The sequence below is a fragment of the Medicago sativa genome, chromosome 3 (genome assembly GCF_051527215.1).
Source record: "Medicago sativa cultivar Bolivia chromosome 3, Bolivia_mono, whole genome shotgun sequence".
Classification (NCBI taxonomy): Eukaryota; Viridiplantae; Streptophyta; class Magnoliopsida; order Fabales; family Fabaceae; genus Medicago; species Medicago sativa.
In genome coordinates, this window is record NC_140751.1 from 99569664 (window position 1) to 99595564 (window position 25901).

At 34.4% G+C, this 25901-nt stretch overlaps 3 protein-coding genes and 1 pseudogene across 4 annotated transcripts; 3 read left to right on the plus strand and 1 right to left on the minus strand.

The window, feature by feature from the left end:
• Positions 1-1565: 1565 nt before the first annotated feature.
• Positions 1566-9775, plus strand: LOC146942797 (uncharacterized). Its single transcript, XM_085756883.1, has 13 exons — positions 1566-1898; positions 1991-2079; positions 2869-3023; positions 3714-3778; positions 3900-4074; positions 5273-5518; positions 5629-5952; positions 6081-6140; positions 6370-6618; positions 8458-8716; positions 8795-9000; positions 9085-9135; positions 9261-9775. Exons 1-13 carry the CDS (start codon positions 1828-1830, stop codon positions 9549-9551), a joined length of 2241 nt encoding a protein of 746 aa, XP_085613009.1. The 5' UTR covers positions 1566-1827; the 3' UTR covers positions 9552-9775.
• A 2670-nt stretch (positions 9776-12445) lies between these two features.
• LOC146942798 (cation/H(+) antiporter 1-like) lies at positions 12446-15298 on the plus strand (annotated as a pseudogene). The gene is made up of 3 exons (XR_015032857.1): positions 12446-12726; positions 12839-13843; positions 13970-15298. The product of XR_015032857.1 is annotated as a cation/H(+) antiporter 1-like (transcript).
• A 2606-nt stretch (positions 15299-17904) lies between these two features.
• On the plus strand, positions 17905-22095 carry XK-2 (xylulose kinase-2). The gene is made up of 11 exons (XM_085756885.1): positions 17905-17993; positions 18106-18760; positions 18855-18943; positions 19531-19595; positions 19799-19854; positions 20082-20202; positions 20302-20376; positions 20449-20502; positions 20603-20694; positions 20773-20947; positions 21593-22095. The coding sequence occupies exons 1-11, from the start codon at positions 17935-17937 to the stop codon at positions 21823-21825; spliced, it is 1674 nt and encodes a 557-aa protein (XP_085613011.1). The 5' UTR covers positions 17905-17934; the 3' UTR covers positions 21826-22095.
• Positions 22096-23220: 1125 nt separating this feature from the next.
• On the minus strand, positions 23221-25225 carry LOC146942800 (tubulin alpha-1 chain). The gene is made up of 4 exons (XM_085756886.1): positions 25010-25225; positions 24655-24889; positions 24181-24551; positions 23221-24020 (listed from the first exon to the last, which is right to left on the minus strand). The coding sequence occupies exons 1-4, from the start codon at positions 25100-25102 to the stop codon at positions 23364-23366; spliced, it is 1356 nt and encodes a 451-aa protein (XP_085613012.1). The 5' UTR covers positions 25103-25225; the 3' UTR covers positions 23221-23363.
• Positions 25226-25901: the final 676 nt, after the last annotated feature.

Consider the following 25901-nt stretch of genomic DNA (forward strand, 5'->3'; position numbering starts at 1 on the left):
TCTTATAAAAGTTGGTTTTGTAGGTGGAGTCCATAACCAAAACCGTTGGAAAATTGTTAAACAACTTAACGGATGTTGGATGAGCCCAAAAGATATCTTCGATTGTATTACTTTCACCATGTGTTCTTGAGTAATAAGTATAGTTGTGCTCCTCCAACTTCGAGATTAGATATTGCAACGGCTTCTTGTCACCTCTATTTGCCTTCCATATTTTTTGACGTTCGTTGTACACTTGCTTCACATTTGTCATGCAATGTGGTCTTTTGTTCTTCAAGTGTATCAAAATATTTCTTGGAAGCATCTTGCTCTTGGTCAAGTCATGTACAATCTTCTTGTCATCCTCCTTTAATCTACCGGCAAGAATGTGTCCTTCTAAAGCCGGCTCCATCGCATGGTTGTGAACTCCATTAAGAATGTTCAATCCCCATTCCTTTGTTTGCGTACTTTGATATCCACTAATCATGAACAAGCACCCGCATTTTCTTGAGCCCGTTGTCGCATGCTTTGGTTTTTTTTTAGGCACTTTGTGAGCTCCACTCCTTTCACACACTAGGCGCAATATTGGATGGATCAAGCTTGATCTTTGTGTAACAATTGTAAATCCCGCCTTATTTGCTTGACAACGTACCCACCCAAGCAATTCTTCTCTATCTTGAAACTTAATGTCGTCACAAAAAAACCTAGCCGTGTCCACTTCGTGGGCTTGAAGTGGGACGACACCGGGGCTAACATATTTAAAAGCTTGTTCAATGTTTGGTTTGACTTCAACCTTAGGCGGCTTGACATCTCCGAAAATTTGGACAAAATTACGTTTTGTCTCTCCCGAAACATCTTCCGCGTTCTCGGTCATTACTATAATTAAACAACACATAAATATGAATTAACAACTAACTAATGCATAAACATCAATGCCATAATGAACTAAAACAAAAAAAACAAAAACAAAAAAACAAAGAAAATTTTTTTTTTGAAAAAATGGCAGTAGCTGCCATTTTTTCGTCCTTCTAAATTTTCCTAAGTGTTCCTCGGTACTTAACTACCGAGGTTTCCCTCGGCAGTACGCTACCGAGGTTTTCCTCGGCAGTAAGCTACCGAGATTCCCCATGACAGTCTTACGTGACTGACGTTGTAAACCAACATGACAGTGTAACATATACAAAAAATAAACCGAATAAAATGCACAATACCTATTTTTTTACGTCAAAAGTGTGTTGAATCATCCTAGGCTTGATGTTTGAATCATTTGGGGGAAGATTTGATAGAAAAAAATTATTGGATTTGGGGGGATGGATGAGTTTGATATGGAAGTTGATGAAAATAGTGTGTAGGGGAGCAGGTTTCCTGTTTCATCTGACGAAATATAATACTCGGCAGTTAACTACCGAGGAAATCCTCGGCAGTTAACTGCAGCTGGATTTCAAATTCCTCGGCAGTTAACTGCCGAGGGGGTAAAAGAGTATTTTACATGTGTGTCCCAGCCATATGGAATGTGTGAACAACAATTTTCAAATGAATGATAGAGATGAGGTAAATATAGAAAATTGATGACGGTAATACATTGAATTAAAAACACGTAGGTGAGAAAAAAAAAAATCGTTGGAATTCCAACCAAAATAGGGACATGCAATTGGAGATTGGTTCAACCCACACTATCCATTCTCAATTCCAATTTTGTTACATTCTCAAGCCCTAGAATAAGAATAGAACCCCTTCCAGATTTTCATTTTTTCCTTTCAGAATTTCCAATAAAATAAATTCATTATTGCTGAGTTTTGTTCGAATGTTGAATCTTAAAAAGAAAAAGGTTGCCCAATGTGATGTAATGTAATGTTGGAAACTGTTCAGGAAATTGCCGTATATCTTCATAGATTTCACAATCTTGATCTCTTTAAACAAGGGTGGGTATATATACATTCATTCATTCATCATGCTTTTAATTAATTGCTTTTTAAATTTCTAAACGCATGTGTTTTGTTTTGGTTTTATATAGATGGTATCGGATTAAGATTAAAGTAAGATGGGAAGATAGTGAAAATATTAATTCATTCGGTATTCCAGCTAGAGTTGTTCAATACGAAGGTAAATTTTTATTTTTATTTTTATTTATTTATATATTTGAAGCAATCAAACTCCCTTATATCCTGTACCTTGGCTAGGAAGTAATATTACAACATGGCACCATAGTCAAATATTAACCCTCCGGTTCTTAGAGGAAGGAGCCCTAGCCGGGAAGTAAAGTCTGACCAATAATTGTACCAGCCAAGAATCGAACTTGGGAACGATTGATCTTTACATGTAGCTCATTAACCACTTGAGCTCAATCACTTGATTAGCACCACCATAGTCAAGTATGATTGAGCGTGTTCATAAAAACAATAGAGAACAATAACATCAACGCATAGTTAATTGACTCTAAAATAATTATTGTTGAAAGGGGGTCTGCACCTTTAGCTTCTATCACCCAACGGAGAATACCTCACCACATGGTCTGCAAGTTGAGAAATATAAGAGTAAAGAGATACAATGATTGATTGGAGTAGTAGGTTTTGTTAACTCTGGACTTCGCGGGCTGAATCTAGGTATGCTCACTGCTGGGTGGTGAAAGTTGAAACTTGAGGCCCAAAGTTGTCGAAAAAGAAATGAGAGTTATGCTGTAAATGAGGATTTTTTTCGTGCTTCCAAAGTATGTTTCATATCTATGTATGGAAATGTGGAATTCTTCTTTGATTACTTTTGATACTATTGTCTGTAATCTTTCTCTCTTTTTCTTTAGTTTGTGGATATTCAATTTTCTTCAATTGAGATTTCTCAGTGAAGCTTTTTCTCATGCAAAATTTACATCTGAGGTAGAATTTTTTGGTTCTGCAGCTCCTGATCTGGACCAAAGCAGTATTTATGGAGCATGGAAGATTGATGATACAGAAAATAGTTTCTCAACACAGACCTTTCGGATAAAATATGCTAGACAGGATGTTCATTTATGTATGATGATCTCATTCGACTTATCACGTAGTAGCTCTTTGGTAATGATCTCTCTGTCACTTTCTTCTCTTTCTACGTCCATCAAGGGGAAGGAAACTTAGTGAGAATCAAATTATATCTTCATGCCATTGTGCTAATTATCTATTTAGTAAGGTCCCGTATATACCGCACGTCATTACGTCAACAAGGTTGGCATACCTATTGCCTATAAATTTGTCTATACATACCAGCACAACTGCACTGCCACATGTATATACTGATGTAGACCGTAGAGGCGTAGACAATATATGAACTAGAAAAGAAACCCAACACGTTTACATTATGAAATTACATTGATTAGACTTGAGTAATATTAACAGTTAACTTCTTTCTTATTTTTTGTTTCATTATATCCTCACAAATGAATTTGCATTTGATATTCCAAGGGTCACTACTGTGTAAGCAGATATGCTCCCTTTTTTTTTTTTTTTACAATATTGGGTGGGACTTGATTTCCAGAATGAGGTTTACATGTTCATATTTTAACATGTAAATTGAAATTAAGTTTTGGAAAAGTGATAAACTAGTGTAATTCTGTTGCTAAAGGGGATAAAAAATAGTAGTCAATATTAAAGGTTTCCTAACCTTACTTGAAAAACCATGTAGCATGATACATATATTATTCACAGCTTCGTGTGTTTAGTTCAATATTGTTATCCCATTGAACTGTTTTATGTGGCTCTTATTTACAGGATTTAACTACAAATGGGGTTATTTTAAAGTTTGAGCTTATTTATGCTTCGACACTTGAGGATGGGTGAGTCATAAAAGTTGTCTGTTCATTAGCCTATTATATGATCCACAAACCTGCTTAATTCCTTTTTAGTTGGCATTTGCTTGGTGAAAATGTAACGCTGACTGGAGGTTACCATCCACAGGGATGATCTGGATGCTTCTCCGGCTGCTATCCATGAATTCCGAATTCCTCCTAAAGCTCTGTTAGGATTGCATTCGTATTGTCCCGTTCATTTTGATGCTTTACATGCGGTACTTGTTGATGTAAGTGTACATGTCAGTCTACTGAGAGCTGCCTCTTACTCATCTGCCTCGAAGGTACCCAGGTTTGTTAGATTTTCTAATTTTTAGTATGAATATAATAGACTTTCATTTTAGTATTTTGTGTTCAATTCTGAGTAAATGTTGTATCTTAGCAGCTTTGATTGAAAAATTGTTTGTGTTCATGTTTGATTATGTAGATTAACATGTTCAAATCCTAAATTCGAATAAATAAATTAATATTTTTTAAGTCAACTTTTGTTTACAATAAACACGGCCATTTATCTAATCATTGTGATATTCCACTTGCGTTGCTTTGTTTATATAAATTGGGGAAACTAGAATAGAGTGAGGTATGCTTTACATCTGATATTGTGAGTGAAAGGAAGGAGAATTCCTTTATGAACGGAAAGCCGTTGGGGGAATTCTATTTCCATCTTTTGTTCAATTTCAACAATACATTATTCATACCTTCTAACCTTCTATATTTCTTTCAATGCAGTTCGTTGGTTCTACTTGAAATATGAGAGAAATCTGAACAGTGTTTGATGATAATTGAAGTACAAATTCTAATGTTAATATATAGGCTGATCACAAAATAAGGAAATGCAATACTCCCTCCATCCTATTCTGAGTGTCACATTTGCAAAAAATATTATCCCAAAATGAGTGTCATGTTCATAAATGGACAGGGGAAGATAATGACTTGAGAGTGATGCACATAATATTAATTAGATGGTACAATCGAAAATTACCATGCACACTCTTCTCTCCCCTGATGCCTCATTTAGGAAATTAACATAGACAAGAGTATCTGCCGCGCAAAACCTTATCTATCTTGCTCACATGAATCACTAACTCAATGGCTTTTCCTTTATTTATTTTCACATAAACTGTGATGAAGGGGAGCCTTGGTGTCATGATTTGGAGTTGCGCACCTAGGCCTAGGGGGTCATAGGTTTGAGTTATAGAAATAGCCTTTGATAAAAGCAAGGCAGGGAGGCCTACCATAGACATTGAGTTCTAACTAATGCATGGCAAGGATGCCTACCATAGACACTAGCAAAAAGCTTTCCTCCAGTGCTGAAAATAGGGTTAAAGATATTTAAGGAATGTTACATAGGACTTATGGTAATTTCAATACTTGTATGTGTACTTTAGCAATATGGGGTAATAAAAGCCCTTGTTCATTTTTTTTTAATCATTCTTCTTCAAGCATTAACATAACATGAGAATGTTTTGCGTGCCTGTGCAGGGCTTCAGAGGTGTTACTTCTCTAGATGTGAAAGATATCATGCTTGTCAGAGCGTTATTATCTTCTCGTGATTTATTGCTGGAAGAACTACACAAAATGAACAAAGCAATTGGTGAAGCTATAGATACGTCAGATTTTGTGTCAAAAATGAATAATGCGGACTTAATAAATTTTGCGGCGCAAGCAAATGGGTTTGCAATAGATGGTGAAGTTTTAGAACAAGGCAAGCCACAAAATGGTCTTGAGGTCTTTGCTTTATTTCATGCTACATAGCTTTACCTTTTTTTTTTGTTTGGCATTTTATATTGTTTTTACCTTTTCTTTTTTTATTGATTCTTTGTTCTCTTTTTATACAGGGAGGAAATGGGGATCAGGATATTCCGAATGCTGAAAACCTCCATTCCCTGTCTCAAAGTGAACTGTTGAACTGTTTTCATTCATTGGGAGATCAGCTGCACTATTTATGGAAGATATTTTTAAAAATTCATAGGGAAAACAAGACAGAGATACTAGGACTTTTACACAATACATGGGCTAAGGATCGGAAAGCTGAGTGGTCAATATGGATGATTTATTCTAAGGTAGAGATGCCTCATCATTATATTAATAGTGGGAGTGATGACTCTTCCCGTCGTGCTATGCACAAAAGAGTTTCCAGTTTGTGGAAGTTACCTGATGAGGTAAGGGCTTGTATGTTCCTTCATACTTTTGTACATACAAGTTGCTTAAAAAGAAAAAGAAACGTGGATTGAATTAGGAAATTATGATATGACATAAAAGCATTAATTTTGTCCTGAAAATCATACAGCCTCTTGAAACTGCAATTTCATGTGCTGAACTTCATCGGAGGAGCATTGCACAGATGCGGGTGAGCTATCAACTTGAATATGGGGACCACCTTGTGACTCTTAAACTCTTAAACTGTGAAGCACTGACACACAGACACCGAATACGATACTGACAGGTCGACACCGATAATAACTTGAGAAAATAGAATAATTGAATGTAACCAGATGTGTCGGTGTCGGACACTGACGCGTTTCGGTGCTACATAGCTCCTAGATATGGCCTATTGATGAATCAATGCTTTTTTGCAGATTAACGGCCGTTCAATTCAAGACATGCAGATATTTGGAGATCCTTTGCGTATACCAGTTGTGCTTGTTGAAAGGGTGATGAATGTACCTCGGCGTAGTACCAGTGAAATTCCACTCCTAGGACATGTTGGACTTGTGGATTCACATAGCTTAATAAATGGACTGGGGAGTCATACTTTCAGCAAGAAATCTGCACCAAAAAGTAATGTTCGTGTGTTGAAGATTGTTGTCTTTGTGCATGGGTTTCAGGCATGTCTTGAGAATTTTATTGCAAAACTGTACAGTTTTTTATGTAGGACTTGAGCATGTTAAGTTTATCCAGTTACGTTAGAGTTAGTGATTAGTCATATTATAATGTTGATCAACTATTTGTAGCATTGCCAAAAGGGGACTAACCTTGCAATACTCATCAGACCAAGCTGAAGAGGGGCCAGATAGGATTAGCATGACTTTAATCATGCTGGAAAACCTAAAATCCCAAGCCCATTAAGAATACAAAGTTCAAAAAGGACCCAGGGTCAGTTTTAACTTCTGACCTTGTGATAAGTATCTAAGTACTTGGGGAACACTCCCACGAAATCTAGCTATCAAAGGGAAGAACCAAGTCATTTAAACACTCCACCGAACATCCCATACTAATCAACGTGTACTTGGACACCCCATAATATCCAAGTCTTTATCATAGCACTGCCACTGAGAGCTGAAACCTGGCACTCTACGACACTTTACTCAGTCTTTCCAGGCAGAGCAACGACCTGTCTCTGATACCAATTGCTAAGTATCTAAGCCCTTGGAGAACCATCGCTTAAAAACTAGCTATCAAAGGGGAAGAACTAAGCCACTCACAGAACGTTCCATACTACTCAATGTGGAACTTGGGCAGCTCATAACACCCAAGTCCCCATCACGTTGGGTTAAACAAAGTAGAAAATTGAAAATCTAAACCCGTTAATTCTTGAAGTTATCTGATTTGGATTTGGTTGTCTAGAATATTCTCAATTAAAGTTGTGCTTCGCGGCCAAATTTCAAACATGGATGTAATAAATAAGTAATACTACTCAATTCTCATACAACCATGAATGTTGCATGGTCTGGAAAAAAGTGTATTACATCACAGCTTCAGGAGCAGGACTTTTCAGTGTCTCTTCTTTTTCTTGGACACTAATGTTGTTTCTCTTTTCTCTTTGCCGTGCACATATAGTTTGGGATTTATTGCTGTGTTGAATTTCTCTTCTCTGCTTAGTAACTTTCTATTCAAATGGGCTGTAGATTTGTAGTTTCTTCTCTTCTTTTCTGTTGTTTTGTTGAGATAATGTCACAAGTTTTGACAAAGTTTGCTAAGTTCTTTAGACATATAGGATAGTGTTCTGTCTTGTGGACACGCACACATATAATTGTAGGTTGCTTAAGTTCTTTCTTTTAACATTGTGATATGGGTTCAAACTTGGCTTAAAAATGAGAGCTACCAAACTCAGGATTGAGGCTATAAGCCTCGTATGAGCTATATATAAAATGAAATTGTGGGATGTTTATTAGATAGAACTTACAAACAAAAAAAATACTTTTATTCACCTGAAATTAAGTACGGATTTATTTACTACCATGGCTGACTCTTAACTTGATCTTTTTCAGATAGTTGAGTTAAAGTAAGTTTTTTTGTTTGAAAAAAAAAAGACATGATCAAAGTAAATCATGTCATGTTAAGCTTTGGTTATCTCTCAAGTTTTTTGCATGTAAGTTTATTTCCACTGATGTTTACAATTACATCTATAAATAAGCGCACAGGAAACTGTAAATAAGAAATAAAATTTTGAATGTGAAGTCTTCTATTTTTTTTGACCAAGTATACAAAAGTTGGTAATCACTATCTCTCTCTATTATATAGTTGAGCAGACGTAAACCGAGTCTACTATGCTGTTTCGAATTCTCCTGTCTTTGTAATTGATATTTTTTGAAAAATGAAGAAATATAATACACATCAGATGTATTCTTTTCATTTGAGCTACAATATTTGCTTCCATGTTAATTTTCATGTCTGGTTAAAAAGTTGATTAAAAGCCTATTCTTCGTCCTTAAAAATGTTTTTAGGGGCATCATCTGGATCTACGACTAGTTCGGAATCAATGGCTTTTGATAGATCCTAAAGTAGAATTTCTCATGTCAGAGGCTAATGAAGATAAAACAAATGGAGACTTCAAGGAAATGGGACATAGGCTAGCTCAGGAAGTTATTTCTTTTGTTAAAAGCAAAATGGACAAAGTAACAAGATATGGGAAACTGGGAGATATTAAGCTAAGTTTTGTTGGACATTCAATGGGGAATCTCATTATAAGAACAGCGATAGCAGGTAAGTTATTTTAATTGAATAGAAGAGATGATGTTGATCAGTTGAAGTTTGGTAGTAAATTCTGTCCTGTGTTTGCAGATAAAATGATGCAGCCATATCTAAGACACCTACATACATATGTTTCAGTATCTGGTCCACACTTGGGATATCTTTATAGTTCAAACTCATTATTTAATTCTGGAATGTGGTTTTTGAAGAAGCTAAAAAACACACAGTGCATTCATCAGCTCTCCTGCACGGATGATCCAGATTTGCAAAACACATTCCTGTATAAACTGTGTAAGGTATGAAAGTGTCCTACAAAGGTTGGGATCAAGTATCATGAAGAGTTTTTAATGGAGTTATTTATTTTGCACTCTTTTTTTCAGAAGAAGACCTTGGAACATTTTAGGAATGTTATCTTGATATCTTCCCCTCAGGTATTGCCTTCTCTCAGGATTCTTAAAATCATTTTTAAGAATGCTCTTATCTGGACTCTTACAATAATTTTCTTTTGCTTGAAATTTTCTGGCTTGTTTTTAACTGATACAGCACCATTTTTTAGGATGGCTATGTGCCTTACCATTCTGCTAGAATTGAATCATGCCAGGCTGCTTCACATGACACTTCAAAGAAGGGTAAAATGTTCCTAGAGATGCTGAATGCTTGTTTGGACCAAATACGTGCCAACCCCTCTGAACATCGAGTATTCATGCGATGTGATGTAAATTTTGATGCCTCTGCCCATGGCAAGAATTTGAACTCTTTCATTGGGCGGGCTGCACATATTGAATTTCTTGACTCAGACATTTTTGCAAGGTTCATAATGTGGTCTTTCCCAGATCTATTTCGATAGCACGTAGCAGGTATTGTCATTTGTCCTCGCACACAGTATACAAATTCTGGGTTCATGAACTTTAAGATATTTATATTGAACACAGTTGTGTACATCCTTAGGAAAAGCCAAGGACATATTGGTGTAATCATTTTAGTTTAGTGTTTAGTAAAATAATTTGTTGAAATGGTAATGCGTATATATGGTTCAAAATTTTCCCGTTGCTATAGCTAATACAACTATAAGTATTTTCTTCTTGCATATACACCATATTAATATGATTTTATATAAAATAAAATATTCATTTTCGTATACTAAGTGTAATCTCCATGGTTATAAAATAAATATTCATTCCTTGGATTAAAAATATACTTAGTCCCATGTATTAACTGTAATTAGATATAGGACACGCGCGTTAAGTGGTGGGAAAATTAAATTAGAATTTTTTTCCCCCAAAATTTCTTCAAAAAAATATGTGTGAGTATAAAAATTAGGAAAATGCTAAAAGCCACGACAAAAAAAGTCGTTGAAATTGCACGAACCATTCTTCCTTATAATTAATCTTGTTAGAGAGTATTTCATTGGCATTTGGCACTTGATCTTATAATGAGTTAAGTTTAAAACATGAATTTGGAGCATCTTTATGTGTTCTGATTCTTTTTAATCGGTGCAACATTGACAATGATGGTGACGGTGCTACCGACAACAACAATTTTAGGTTATGAGTAATTTATAACTTATTATATTATATTTTATACATCTTAGTTGATCTTTTATTTTATAAAACCATAAGCCAACAAGAAAAATGTCATTAACCAAGCAAATTGTGTGTTCAGAGCATGTCGTGCAAGAGTCGTGCAACAAATCTCTCGTACCATATAGCAAGACTCTAAAAATTATTCAGGTGATTAGAGAAAAATCAAGTTTTAAATATGGCAAACTAATGTTCGAATATCAGTTGGGAGAGATATCTATATTTAGTATCTAATGTACCTAAAAGACGATTAGCTCCGGCTTGATTCTTTTGAAAATGTTATTATAATGTTCTTCACCATGTTTTAAAAACTAGCATTCATTGTTAGTATAAACTCGTGTCCACTATGAAGATGAGTCAAACGTATAAAGAATAGAATGAAAGCAAATGAGCCAGGAGTTAAGAATATGCGAGTCGGTTACGGAAGAATAGTGACTTTAAGCAATGAGTGGAATGGCTTTAAACAGAGAATTTAAAAAAATTGATTTATTGAGAGGAAGATCTTCCATTTCTTTTTTTTCTTTTTTTTAAGGAAATAAGTTTTATATCATTTCATTACTTAAAATGTGTTCAATACAATCTGATATTTCTACCAAAATCTGGAAACTAGCTGAAGATGTGGCCTCCTTAATTAATTTATGGACTGTTTCATTTGTTTGTCTCCTTACAAACTCAACACTAGAGTTGACATGATATTGAACCCAGATTCCATTTCTTCTAATACCTTGTTTTCGTATCAGTAGTTCATTAGCCTAAGACAAATCCATCTTTCTCAAAAATGTTCCTTAAATCATGGGTTCATCCTATGAAATGTTTGCAATTGTATATAAAAGCACACATATTGACATTTATGATTTGATTAAATTTTCTCTTGGCAAAGTATTGTGAGGTTCGCTCAGTTAGTTTTAATAACGCATTTGGGAGAAGGATGACATCGAACACAATGAGTCACCTGATACTTACTAATGTGAACAAGAGCTTGAACCACAAAAGAATGATACAAAAATATATTATTTATTTAAATAACTTAAATTTAAAAATTAGGTAAAATAAAATATAAATTTCAGTACGATAAAATTAATAATATGAACTATATTATAATGAATAGAAATTAAATATTAAGTTGTGTGTGTTGGTGTTAAAATTTATAATTAAGTTATATTACTGTCATATATTTGAGATATATCATCTTAAATTAAATATCATTATTTTTTAAGTTTAAATTAAATTATATTGATTGTAGTTCGAAACTAACTTTAAAAAATCTATTAATGTTTGAATTTAAATTTGAAATTAATTTTAAATGAAAGAATGGAGCAAAGGAAATTATCTTTGCCCTTAGTCTTTGGTTCAGCGAATAGGGGAATTTTGTTAGTCTTATTCCCTAATTGAGTGAACAGGTCGGCAAGAGAAATGCGGGTAAGAGATTAGGGAAATAATCCCTCCATAAACGAAGATTGAGCGTGGAAGAATTCTTCGCATGATAAACCAAAACGAAGAAGGTAGAGTGAATTAAATTGGAACTTCAGCTAGGTAACTCGACTGGTTTGATCTATGGGAAAATTTCTCATAAATGCAAAAAAAAAAACGTTTCCCAAAGGGTTTCTAGTGCCCATACACCCCATGCGCTGCAGGCACACACATGACAAAGCGCATGGCCTTGTGTTTCATATAATTCTATTCTTTTAGAAATCACTCACAAGTTATAAGAAAAATTTTTCTCTCAAAAAAAAAGTTATAAGAAAATTTTAGTATGTTTTCCTTTGCCTATTGTTACATTTTTTTCTCCAATGCAAAATAAAAATTTCAAGATTAGCTATTAAAAATATATATTCAAGATTCATCTTATAAGCACATTGTCATTTGGACAATTTTTGTAGTATAGGAGGGGATGTATATATTTGGTACACTATACTTATTTGTATGTTATCTTTTATGTTTGTAAGCGACTTGGTGACCCAACAATTTTACTCTGGTGCATGCACTGGTCGCAAGCAATTAGTTTTTGATTTTCTATTGTTTTTTTAAGAAATGATTTTCTAGTTAAAATCAAACATAAGAATTGGTTGTTAGCTTTAGCTAGAGTAAAGGACGAAAGAGTAGACATGACAAAATGATTGATCTTTACTTACAAGTCTTTCACCAATAATTTAGGATCTGAAACACCACCGACTCAAATACTCCAAATGTAAAACAAAACATTTGTTAAAACGTAGAATTTCAGATCAAATTCCTTTCTTTGTTTAATTTATTGATTGAGTTTTGACAAACACAACAAAAATGAGCGCAGCGGATGCCACCCACAAAATGTTTTGTAATAAAGATCTAGTTAACCCTCTATACTCAATGGGCATGCAAGTGTCGTGTATTCTTGTTGTCTCATACTTCTTCAACGTTGTCCTTAGGACCCTAGGTCAACCCGGACCCGTTGCACAAATTCTGGTAATTAACGATGAATTAGTTATCGTTTCATTCTACATTATTTACATTGAATTGAAGTAGTTTTCAAAAATCAATTAATTATTAATGCATTGATTGCATTGTTCAATTACAGGCAGGGTTGGTATTAGGTCCAATGTCACATATTCGAGGCATAAAAGAAACATTCTTTCCTGCCAATTCGATGAATTACTACGAAGTTGTGAGCTTCTTCTGTCGAATAAATTTCATGTTTTTATTTGGCTTAGAGATGAATATTCAATACGCAATGCGTAATCTACGTTTTGTGAGCTTGGTAGCATGTGGTGGTGCGGTGATGGGTGTAATTTTTGGTCTATCTGTCTCATTTTATTTATATCAAGAATTAGGTATCGATGGTTCACCGTTTTATTTCTGTATGATTATTATGTTAGTTGTATCATACACTAGTTCCCCTATGGTCATCCGTTTGGCAACATAATTAAGGTTTGCCGCATCTGATGTCGGTCGAATCGCGGTGTCAGCCGTATTGATTGTAGAAATGGGTTGCTTGTTGGTGTTTAATATGATGGTTAATACGAAGAAGGGTGATAAGAAGTATAATGCAGCACAAGCTTCAAAGGGTTTAAGTTGTCTCCTTCTTACAAGTTTTGCGGTTCTTATGAATAGATACTTAGCCATTTGGTTAAATACAAGAAATAGAAACCAAAAGTATCTAAAAGCCCCTGAACTATTATTCATCCTCTTTATTCTTCTAACTACCTCAATGATTATAGAAATTTGGAATTACAGTAGTATTATTCATTGTTTTTTTATTGGATTGCTATTTCCTAAAGAAGGCAAAACTGCTAGAACGTTGCTTCATAAACTTGGTTATTCGATTTATAACTTTATACTTCCGATATATTTTGGATACATGGGTTTACAATGTGACATTATAAATGTGTTTAAGAGTGTGAATAAGATAACCAATACAGTCATATTGATTTTGCTGAGCATTGGAAGCAAGCTTGGTGGAACTCTCTTAGTTTGTCGTTACCTTCATATTCCTACAAGTGAAGGGATTTTTCTTGGATTTATATTGAACACTAGAGGGTATGCCGACTTTATTGTCGTTGGTTCAGCAGCAAAGGTAATTCATGCAACAAAAAATTACAAGAACTAATAAAAAATATGGTATATGTATTTTGAGGGACTAAAAACATATCATACCTAATATTTCAAATTTCAATTATCTTAATTTGGTTATTATTGTATGTATATACAGGATTTAGATGCAAAAAATTACAACGTGGTGCTAGTAGCAATAGTACTTAACACAATAATATCAGGAATTATTGTGTCTTTTCTAGCAAGAGGGGAAGAGAAAATGTTCTCAAATAACCATACTGCTATTGAACCACAAGAGATGGAAGACGAGGTTCGAATTTTGGCTTGTGTATATGATCCTCGTCAAGTATCATCAACACTGGCAACAATACTAGCAATGCATGGATCTAAAACATCACCTTCAACCACTTATTTAATGCACCTAATTGAGCTTGTGAAGAAGATCAAATCCAATTTATTGTTTCATGAAAAAGAAAATGCTGACCTTAGTGACGATGATGATTATGGTGGCAATGACGTGGTTGAAATTAATAATTCATTAGATGCATTCACTGCAGACACAAAGATTTTGGTTCACCAAAGAAGGGCAGTATCATCTTTTCCAAGCTTGTATGAAGATGTTTGCAATGAAGCTGAAGATCTTCAAGTGTCAATTATCCTTCTTCCTTTTCACAAGCATCAACGAATTGATGGTAAATTAGAAAGTGGAAAAGAAGGTATAAGGATTACTAATCAAAAGGTTCTTAGACACGCATCTTGTTCAATTGGTGTTATTATCGAAAGAGGAATGTCTAAGGTCCCTGGTTTCTCACAATTGATTACATCTGATAGTACGAAAAACGTTGCAACACTTTTCTTTGGAGGCCCGGACGATCGTGAGGCTATAGCTTGGAGCCTACGCATTTCAAAATGCCGTCGCATTAATCTGACAATCATCAGATTTTTTTTGTCTTCGTCTTTGTCACATAAAGAACATATTGAAAGTGGAGTACAATATGATGAAAAAGAAATTTTAATGTCTTTATCAGGGGAAGCGACTGTGAATGAGATTGACAATACTTTTATGGTTGATTTTTATAACAGGTATGTGACTTCAGGACAAATTGGATATGTGGAAAAGTTTGTGAAAGATGGAACACAAACAGTGGAATCTTTGAAAGAGATTGGGGACTTGTACTCTTTGTTTATAGTAGGAAGAGGTGGTAGAGGAAATAGTTCATTAACAATAGGTATGAGTGATTGGGAAGAATGTCCAGAACTTGGAACAGTTGGTGATGTCTTGGCTTCTTCAGACTTTGATATTCATGGTTCTGTTTTGGTCATTCAACAACATAGAGATGTTAAGAAGGGCATAATTCATGATTAATTAGTATTTCAAGTACCATAATATTATACTTCTTATATGTTGATATAGCTTTATCAACATATAGGGTGTACATAGGAAACATTTATTTGTTATTCAACAGTGTGTGAAACAAACAAGAAATACTATGTATGTTTTCAAGCTATATTATTAACAAAACAAAACCTTATCAATTGTCTCTCTCTTGTGAGCTATCACCTAAAATCGTTTTTATCCTTCCCTTTTATTTAAACAAATGATTTTCACATCTATTTAGTTTTATCTTTTGTGATTTCGTCGTCTTAGTGCAACGTTGTTTTGTCTGTTGTATTTGTGCAGTATTGTTTCTTTCTCGCTTATTCAGGTGTTTGTTCAACTCAAATTGTCATATCAGTTTCGATTCAATACAAATCCAATTAATGATATTAGTGTCGGCAACGTTGCAGATCCGGAGGCATGTGTATTTCGGAGACTTGAATATAATCATATTTTCAGGCTTAAGTACTTTGTCGTTTTATGCTATTAACATGGATGATGTGAGTTCGTTCGCAAATTCATTCATTTTTTTTGTGAATTTGTATTACATCAATATACTTTATCAATTTGAATGAATATCGTTAATTTTTAGTAAAAAAAATGTTTTCAAACTATATATATTCTTATGTCAGCTAGATTATACAATTAAGCATATATATGGATAAATTATTGAAATTTAGACGACCAATTGATATGATGAGATATTCACAACCCACTTGAGTTGGTCTGGTGGTATTGGCTTGGGATATGGGAGTCTGGTCCTCCTCAAGGTCTCAAGTTCGATTCTTCCCAGTGCCAATTTAGATGGGTTGGTTTAGTTTCTTAAAAAAAAAAGTATGAGATATTCACAAAATTTAAATTGTGGTGTATTTTGTCTTGTTCGCATGAGTTTGCATTGATGTAGCTCTTGCAAATGTGAGTTATCAATTTTCAACCAAAAATAGGTTAAGGTATTGCAATGTAAGTTATTAATTACAGTAAATGTGTTTGCGACATGTTCAAAACATAGAGATCGTGGGAAGTTGGGTAATTCAACTGATTTTAGCTAAAAATGAAGGAATCAGAGGTCTTAGGTTCAACAAACCCAAACAAATAAATATAGATTAATCTAACAAATAATTACTAAAATTTGTCGTTAAAAAAACCTAGAGGTTGTTGGTGCACAAAAAATATCCTTTTCAATTTCAAGTATTATGAGTTGTATCAACAACATTCCATCTATATTTTACATGTTCATTCCCACAGCGTCATCATTGATTTCTGCATGGTCATAGACTAGAGAGACAAAAAAAAAAAAAAATAACACACCTATAGTGGTGGATACATGTGTCACGGTCACATACACAGAATTAGGAAGAGTAATGTTAACAACACTTTTTTTTAACACTCTTTGTAATACTCATTATTTTATTGTTTAAAATTATTGTGGGTCTATATTTTAAAAATTAAACTCACACAAAGTTGTGGGACATATATTAATTTCACCGAACAAAATAATGAATGTTAAAAAGAGTGTTGAAAAATAAATCTTACTAACATCCCTCAACTGGTAAATGACTCGTGTTGATTTAAATGAGTTGGGACTAGAATCTTTGTCAGATATAAAATGCATTGTTACTAACATGAACAATTGGTTTATTTACCTCCTAAAACAAAATTGGTTCATTTACAATTTTGTATTATTTTTTTACAAAAGCAAAAATAAGAAAATTCACTAATAATCAATTATTAATACATGTCGGAACATCATCACAATTTTGAAGAATAATATATGTAAACACCCCTATCAAAGCCATTATTTGGGCTTTTCTCTTTAAAAATATTAATGTCCCCTTTATTACAATCTAGTTGTTTAATTGTGATGATATATTATTTAGAATTTTGAGTTTGAACTCGGGTGACCACATCTCTCCTCTCCTGTATATCTTTATTTGAATACGTGTTAGGTTAAGAAACTGATAGCAAAAAATAAAAGGATAAAATACTCTTAAATTTAAAATAACAGGCCTCTATTCATATTTGTCCTCCTCTTTAAATTTCATGTCATCCGTAGTGTCTTTTGAATCCATCTTGAATATCATATTAGTTTATATGAGCTCAAAGGAATATCATACAAGAGAGTCTTGGCTTCCACTCTTAGCATTTGGAGTATATGAGAGTGACTATTTTAAGTGAAGGTTTTTATATCGATTAAACAAAATTAACAATTTTCCAATTTGTTTTGTTACATTTTTCCAATTTTATTTTAGATAGACGAAATGAAATGACAAGAGTTGTTGGAAACTTATCTACACATGTAAAATAGCCGGAGTTTAACTCTGATCATAACATCTGACCTGACGATTTTTAGTATTTGTGGACACGCTTTTCCAACTTTAATTGCAAGAGTTTTATAAAATAAAATAAAAATTAAAACCCAATTTTTTATTAATAACTTTTAAAATAGATTTTTTAAAAAAAGTTTTTAAATAGATAAAGACCATTAAAATATTTATTAAAATTGCTATCTTTTTAATTTTAAAACATAGTTATGATGTGATTACGTAACATGATGAGATAGAAGTGGATCTATATCCAAGATTTGACTTGACCCACAAAATACAACATTTAAGATCATTATCCTTCTTCTATCCGAAAAAAATAAACAATTTGTTCTCATCCAAAAACCAAAACTATTTTTATATTTATATATCAAAAAAAATAATTCTATATTCATCATCATCATATCATTCATCAGCACAACAATGGCCGAATTTTCTCTTCCGAAGGACTCTTATTTTCTCGGATTTGACAGTTCCACTCAGTAAGTTTACATCTACATTCCCACAATTTCATATCTTGTTTTCAATTTTTGAATTTTTTTGATGTTATATTTACTGCATGAAATTAAAGTTTGGATTTTTATTGTTTTGAAGATCGTTAAAGGCAACAGTTTTGGATTCAAATCTCAATATCATTGCTTCTGAATTGATTCACTTTGATTCAGACTTACCCCATTACAAAACCAAAGATGGGGTATACAGAGACCCTTCTATCAATGGCAGAATTGTTTCACCAACATTGATGTGGGTGGAAGCTCTTGATCTCATTTTTCAAAAGCTTTCTAAATCAAATTTGGATTTTTCCAAAGTTTCAGCGGTTTCTGGTAGTGGACAACAACATGGTAGTGTTTATTGGAAAAATGGTAGTTCTAAAATATTGTCATCCTTGGATCATAAGAAACCGTTGTTGGAACAGCTTGAGAATGCTTTTTCCATTAAGGAATCTCCAATTTGGATGGACTGTAGCACTACTAATGAGTGCAGGGCAATAGAGAAAGCTTGTGGTGGTGCTTTGGAGCTGGCTAAAGTGACGGGCTCACGTGCTTATGAACGATTTACGGGCCCTCAGATTAAAAAAATATTTGATCATCAGCCAGATGTTTATAATAACACTGAAAGGATCTCGCTCGTTAGCACGTTTATGGCGTCGCTTTTTATTGGTTCTTATGCTGCTATTGATCATTCTGACGGTGCAGGCATGAATTTAATGGACATCAAGAAAAAGGCTTGGTCTAAAGTTGCACTTGAGGTTTTAAATGATTAAGAATTGTTTTTTCATGTACTAGCTGGTATTCCTATGTTCCCGTTTGATCAATATAGATGAATTCTGATGGTTGTTGCAGGCAACTGCCCCTGGATTGGAGTCCAAACTTGGAGATTTGGCCCCTGCATATGCTGTTGCTGGAAAGATTGCTTCGTATTTTGTAGAGAGGTTTGTTTTTCCTTTTGAATGAAAGTAAAAAATAAGCAAGTTTATTACATTCCATATGATATATGCTGTCAAAATCTAATGATTTTTTATAGTTTACTTACAGACTCGCAACACATCAATACTCAAGTAACGTATCCTAGAGCGCCTAATATTATCTGCTGGAGTTGATGTTTAATTATACATTTGAAATTTGAAAAAACTATGGATACATTTTGTTAATTAAATATTTAGCACTCATATAATTGCAATAACTGGCAACTTACTCTGGATTGTGGATATTCTGCATTTTGGCCATTTTTTCAATGACAGGCCTACATGGTACATACTACATAGCTATTTGTTTGCAAACTGTCTGCAACAAGTTTGAACAAAATGCTATATAGTAAGGATGTGGAATTGATTCACAGCCCTTTGCTGGCCGAAATGGTCCATGTTGTCTAATGACTGATGACGTATGGAATGTATGGGGAATTCTATGTTTAAATTTCAGTATGAAACTGCTGTGGTTCTCCATCCACTTGTTGCAAGAGCGACAAGCCATATTAAATTCGTAGAGCGATGAATAAAGTTTATTTGTTTCACATTAGGTATCACTTTAACAAGGATTGCTTGGTTGTTCAATGGTCAGGAGACAACCCTAACAGTGTGGCAGGTACTGTAATTTTTTCATAACATACTCTTTCCAGTAAGATTTACTTATAAACTTCAGTCGAAGTTCTAAAAATGAAAATCAACCTCTCACCGAGGAAAATGAAAATTTGAAAACTAATTCATTATTCATGTAGTGTTTGTTGCTGCCATCTTTGGCCAAAGAAAGATATTTATACGTCTATATTTATACGTCCATATCTGCAGGTCTGACTCTAAATATTCCAGGAGATCTCGCCATCAGCCTTGGCACTAGTGACACGGTATGTTCTACACATTGTTAATTTACCTTACCTTTGTTGGTCTGTCACAACTGCTTACTGCGAAACCTAGGAAATTACAGAAGCTTCACATGTTGCCAATGGAGCAATGCTGACGATTTTATAACTAAATATCATTACACATTTCCATATTAACATCTAACCAATTTTTTATAATGCAAACTAACACCATTGCTTTTAGTTATAATACATTCTATCTTGTCTCTCAGGTATTTATGATCACTGAAGATCCTAATCCAGGATTAGAGGGACATGTTTTCCCTAGTCCGGTCGATGCAGAAGGTTACATGGTCATGTTAGTTTACAAAAATGGGTCCCTTACCCGAGAAGGTAGCGGTGTTGTCTATTTTAATTTTTGCTTGTTTGTATATACATCCCCCTTAAAATGATTCTGTAAGTTTCTAATTTTGTGCTTGATCTCATTGTCAGATGTGCGTAACTGTTATGCAGAAAAATCTTGGGATACTTTCAATAAATTCCTGCAGCAAACACAGCCTTTGAATGGTGCGTATCATAAAATTTACGCTATGTTGAACACTCTGGTCTGTGATCTCACAATGCCTTTTTTGTTAACAGGTGGAAAGTTAGGTTTCTACTACAAGGAGCATGAAATTCTGCCTCCTCTTCCAGGTCAGAGATTGATTTTCCCACCTATTAAATTACTTGTACTCGACACCAAATTGACTTTGCTTTACTCAAGAAGTTACTGACAATTTTTTTACGGTCCCAGTTGGTTACCACCGCTATGTTATAGAAAATTTCTCAGGCGGATTGGATGGAATGAAGGAGCAGGAGGTGAAGGAGTTTGATCCTCCATCCGAGGTTAGGAAATACCTGACAACTCATTGAATGGTGTAGTCGAAATCGTGGATAAATGTTGAACAGTAAGCTAAATTGCAGGTACGGGCATTAATTGAGGGTCAATTTCTCTCAATGCGAGCTCATGCTGAAAGATTCGGTATGCCTTCTCCTCCAAAGCGAATTATAGCCACTGGTGGAGCATCAGCCAATCATTCCATCCTCAGCTCAATAGCCTCAATTTTTGGCTGTGATGTTTATACAGTTCAAAGACCTGGTAAGCAAATATTGGCAATCTCTGCTTGAGAGAGTATTAGTGATGTGAAAGTTTGTTTATGCTTATGTTATTATATTATGTTTAGATATCTCTGTATTCTGTCTTATTTACACTTGCCCTTTAATAGATTTCTATAATGATTATAAGTAAAAAATGTTTCTCCTTAAATCTGATTTGACAAGTTATTGTTTGACATTTATTCTACGTTTCAGTGAAACAAGATAGCTAGTAGTCAGTTTCTTTTCCATTTTTTAAGAGCCAGTTGGATACAGATTTTTTGAGAGAAAATTTACTTTTTTCAACTACAAAATCATTTTTTGGCTTTAATTGTGTTTGTTTAAGCTTTTAAAATTAATCAGAATCTTTAAAAAAAATATATATTAATATGAGCTGTTTTTTATAGCTTCTAAAAAACATCTGATTTTTGTTATAAAAAAAAAAAACTGATTTTAATGTGCGTCATAGATGAGAGGCTAAATTATAAAAATGTAAGTTATTTTGTCTAATAATCACTTTTATTTTAATCTTAAAAAACAGACCCTAAGTTATATGATATTTCCACTACATCACTCTTTCCCCTACATCTTATTTGTAAGTGTGATAAAATCAACTAATTAAATTGAAAATTCTTAAACTTGGTGACAGATTCAGCTTCTCTTGGAGCAGCAGTGAGAGCTGCTCATGGCTGGCTCTGCAACAAGAAGGGTGGCTACTTACCAATATCAGATATGTACATGGATAAATTGGAGAAAACGTCTCTAAGCTGCAAACTTTCAGCTAGTGCAGGAGATCAGGAGGTGGTTTCCAAGTACGCCGCTATCATGAAAAAGAGAACTGAGATAGAGAACCGTCTGGTTCAAAAGCTTGGACGTTGTTGAAATATTTAACTTGCTATTTTGGTCTAAATTCTCTGCTGTAAAGGAAAAGTCCTTCGTTGCTGAGTTTTCTCATCTTCCGTGAATAAAGTGATTACAATGTACCCCAAAAGAAAAAGTAGGTGATTACAGAATTGTAATAAGCATTACAAATACTACCATTATTAGATAATGATAGTAATGATTGGTGCCAATGCCATCACGTAGATGAATGTGTTAATTTCCTTGGATGCTAACAACCAAGCCAAAATGAAAATAACATGGCATGTGCAATCTCTTCTGGCAGGGTACAAGGTTTTGTCATTGTTCCTAGTCCGTGAATTTGATTTCTGGTATATAATTTTCACTAAGCTGAAGCTTTATATGGCATAAATACATTTTTATGTTATGTAAAATGGGATCGCCATTAGTTGCAAGTTCTTGTCACATGAAAGGCTTTGCCTACCAGAATTAATGCAAAGAACCAAGTTAATTATTGGTATTGATGACTAATTTCTTGGTGCAAAGAACCTAAAAATAATATATAATTCATTAAAAATTATAACATTTCAATTGTTCGTATTTATTTTTTTAAAATACCCACATTTCCCAATTAGAATTTTAAATTGTCATGTCGCGAGAAACTAGTTCATTTCGGTAGACTGAATCTTTATTTGTACTTTAAAAAAATTGCTAGACTACAAATCTAACTATTTTGTAACGTAAATATTTTCTCCAATATTGTTTTAAATCATTTCTATAGCAGTCTACCGGTTCCTTTAGTCCGCTGAGGAGTCACGTTGAAATTCCCTAAAGTTGAAGAAATGTTTGACACAATGATTTCTCAAATTTCTCAAAAGAAAGACTCCTAGTTTTCAAGTCATTGTTGAGCAATTGAGTTTTTTAACACAGACGTATCAACAGTCTGGAGATTGTGGCTATTCAAAACCAGAAATGCCCAATGTATGTCCGTTGAGGAGAACAGAGAAGTCGTTGATAGAATAAACATCCCACAAAGATTAAATTTCTAATAACAAACCTTGCTCACAAAACACTTATAACTCAAGATATGAAGTTAATTACCACAAAGAAAACATTAAAAAGCACAACAAACTCAAGATAAAGAAGTAGAACAAACATATCACAAACAAAGCAACATATATACATACAGACAATATTTCAAGACTTCAACAATCCAAACGATCCTGCACCAATGAAACATAGTAATGAACACTCAAGCAAAACCGGTTTTATCTAATTTTTGAAACATTGCTTATAGTAAAGCCCAATGCTAAGGTGAAAATAGTTGCATGAGTTGGATAACACAATCTGCCAATGGAAATCCACATCCAATAAAGAAAACGTTCATCCAATGAAAGTTTAAAACTAATAAGATTTTAGTACCAACACTTAAAGAGATTCACCCAAACAAAATGTAGATTAAAGTTTGTGCTAAACACAGCACAATGATAGCAAGTAACATTCAAAAACAACACATAATTTTGTCCCAGAAATTAAAATGAAACAGCACATTACAAGCAAGAGATCAAATCCTGCAAGATCTAGTAATCCTCATCTCCATCAACATCATCTCCATCACCAGACTCAGCACCAACCTCCTCATAATCCTTCTCGAGAGCAGCAAGATCCTCACGAGCCTCAGAGAACTCACCTTCTTCCATACCCTCACCAACATACCAATGCACAAAAGCACGCTTGGCATACATAAGATCAAACTTATGATCAATCCTGGAAAACACCTCAGCAACACTGGTAGAGTTAGAGATCATGCACACAGCCCTTTGGACCTTGGCAAGATCACCACCAGGAACAACAGTTGGAGGCTGGTAATTGATACCGCACTTGAACCCAGTTGGACACCAATCAACAAACTGAATGGTCCTCTTGGTCTTGATGGTTGCAACTGCAGCATTCACGTCCTTAGGCACAACATCACCGCGGTACATCAAACAACAAGCCATGTATTTTCCATGGCGAGGGTCACACTTGGCCATCATGGAAGAAGGTTCAAAAGCACTGTTGGTGATCTCGGCAACAGAAAGCTGTTCATGGTAAGCCTTCTCAGCAGAGATAACAGGTGCGTACGAGGAAAGCATGAAATGGATCCTAGGGTAAGGAACCAAGTTGGTTTGAAACTCTGTTACATCAACATTCAGTGCTCCATCAAACCTCAAAGAGGCAGTGAGGGATGAAATCACCTGTAAAAGCACATCAAACAAATCTCAATATTTGTTGCAAAACTCAAATTCAATTACTCATCAAATCTAATCAAGTAAACCTCAATATTTGCTACATAATTCAAATCCAAACGCAAATATTTCAAGATCCATTCTCTATATTTGGTTGTTAAGTATATACCTGAGAGACAAGGCGATTGAGGTTGGTGTAAGTGGGACGCTCAATATCAAGAGAACGCCTGCATATGTCATAGATAGCTTCGTTGTCGAGAAGAACAGCAACATCAGTGTGCTCAAGGAGGGAATGGGTTGAAAGGACACTGTTGTAGGGTTCAACCACAGAGGTAGAAACCTGGGGAGATGGATAAACGGTAAAACCCAACTTGGATTTTTTACCATAATCAACAGATAAACGCTCCAACAGAAGAGAACCCAAACCAGATCCGGTTCCACCACCCACAGCATTGAACACCAAGAAACCTTGCAGACCGGTACAGTTATCTGCTAGCTTTCGGATCCTATCGAGGCATAGATCAACAATCTCCTTCCCAACTGAAGGACACAAATCATATTCATATATCAGATTTCAGTTTCAGATTCAAATTCAAATTCAAATAAACAACAAAAATACGAGAATTGAATGACGAAAACGTACTGGTATAATGACCACGGGCGAAGTTGTTGGCGGCGTCTTCTTTGCCGCTGATGAGTTGTTCAGGGTGGAAGAGTTGACGGTAAGCACCGGTTCTGACTTCGTCAATGACGGTTGGTTCCAGATCTACGAAGACGGCGCGTGGAACATGCTTTCCGGCACCGGTTTCGCTGAAGAACGTGTTGAATGCATCATCTCCTCCTCCAACGGTCTTGTCTCCAGGCATCTGGCCATCAGGCTGAAAAACAACACCGCATCGATTAATCAATTGAAATCACAAAAAATATTACAAATGATGAAACCCTAAATTTGAGATCTAGAATTAAAAAAATGGAAATGAGAAACCCTAATTAATTACCTGAATGCCGTGTTCAAGGCAGTAAAGTTCCCAGCAGGCATTTCCGACCTGGATACCGGCTTGACCAATGTGGATTGAAATGCACTCTCTCATTTTCTCGGGAAAATTTGAATGAACAAAGGAAAATCTAGAAGAAAGAGGAAGAAAGAAGAAGAAGAAGAAGAAAACGGAAGAGGAGCGGCGTTTATTAAGACGCTTCTCCCTTTTGAATTTTGTGAAGAAGAATGGAAATGAAGGAGAGGTTATATAATAGAGCGAAAGAAAAGAAAGAAACTAAATTTGAAATGTATGGTTAGGAATTAACTAGGGTTAGTTCACCTTGGTTGGTTTGACAGCGATTTTTTGAATTCTTTTACAGGCTGGCTACTGACCGTTGAGCCATTTCATTTTTTAATTTTTTTCATTTTATTCCCTCCCCGAAATTCAAGTAATGCCATTGGTCTTTTTACCATCTTTGCAAATCTTACCTGTTTGGCCTATTGTTTGTAGTATTTCAAATCAAAGGCGGAAGATAGAGCTCACATATTTTAAATGCGGAGAAGTGGGATGTTCGGAGCTGCTTATAATATGCAATATCCCTACCAACTGAGTTAAGTTCACGAAGATTTTTACTTAGAGTTTAATTATATCATTTGTTGGTGTATAATTATTGTACTTCGTTATTATATATCATCATTAATAATGTTTGTCGCATAGATTAACAGTTAACGTGATAGCACATCATTGAATATTTGTGTAAAATAAATTGTACAATGACAAATTATATTGTTTTTTTAAAGAACAAACTATACTATTTAAATGTTTTTACTTATTTAATTTCAAATCGAAAAATTTAAATATTGTCGATTTTAGATTAATTATTGGTGTTTTAAATATTGTCATCCGATCAAAT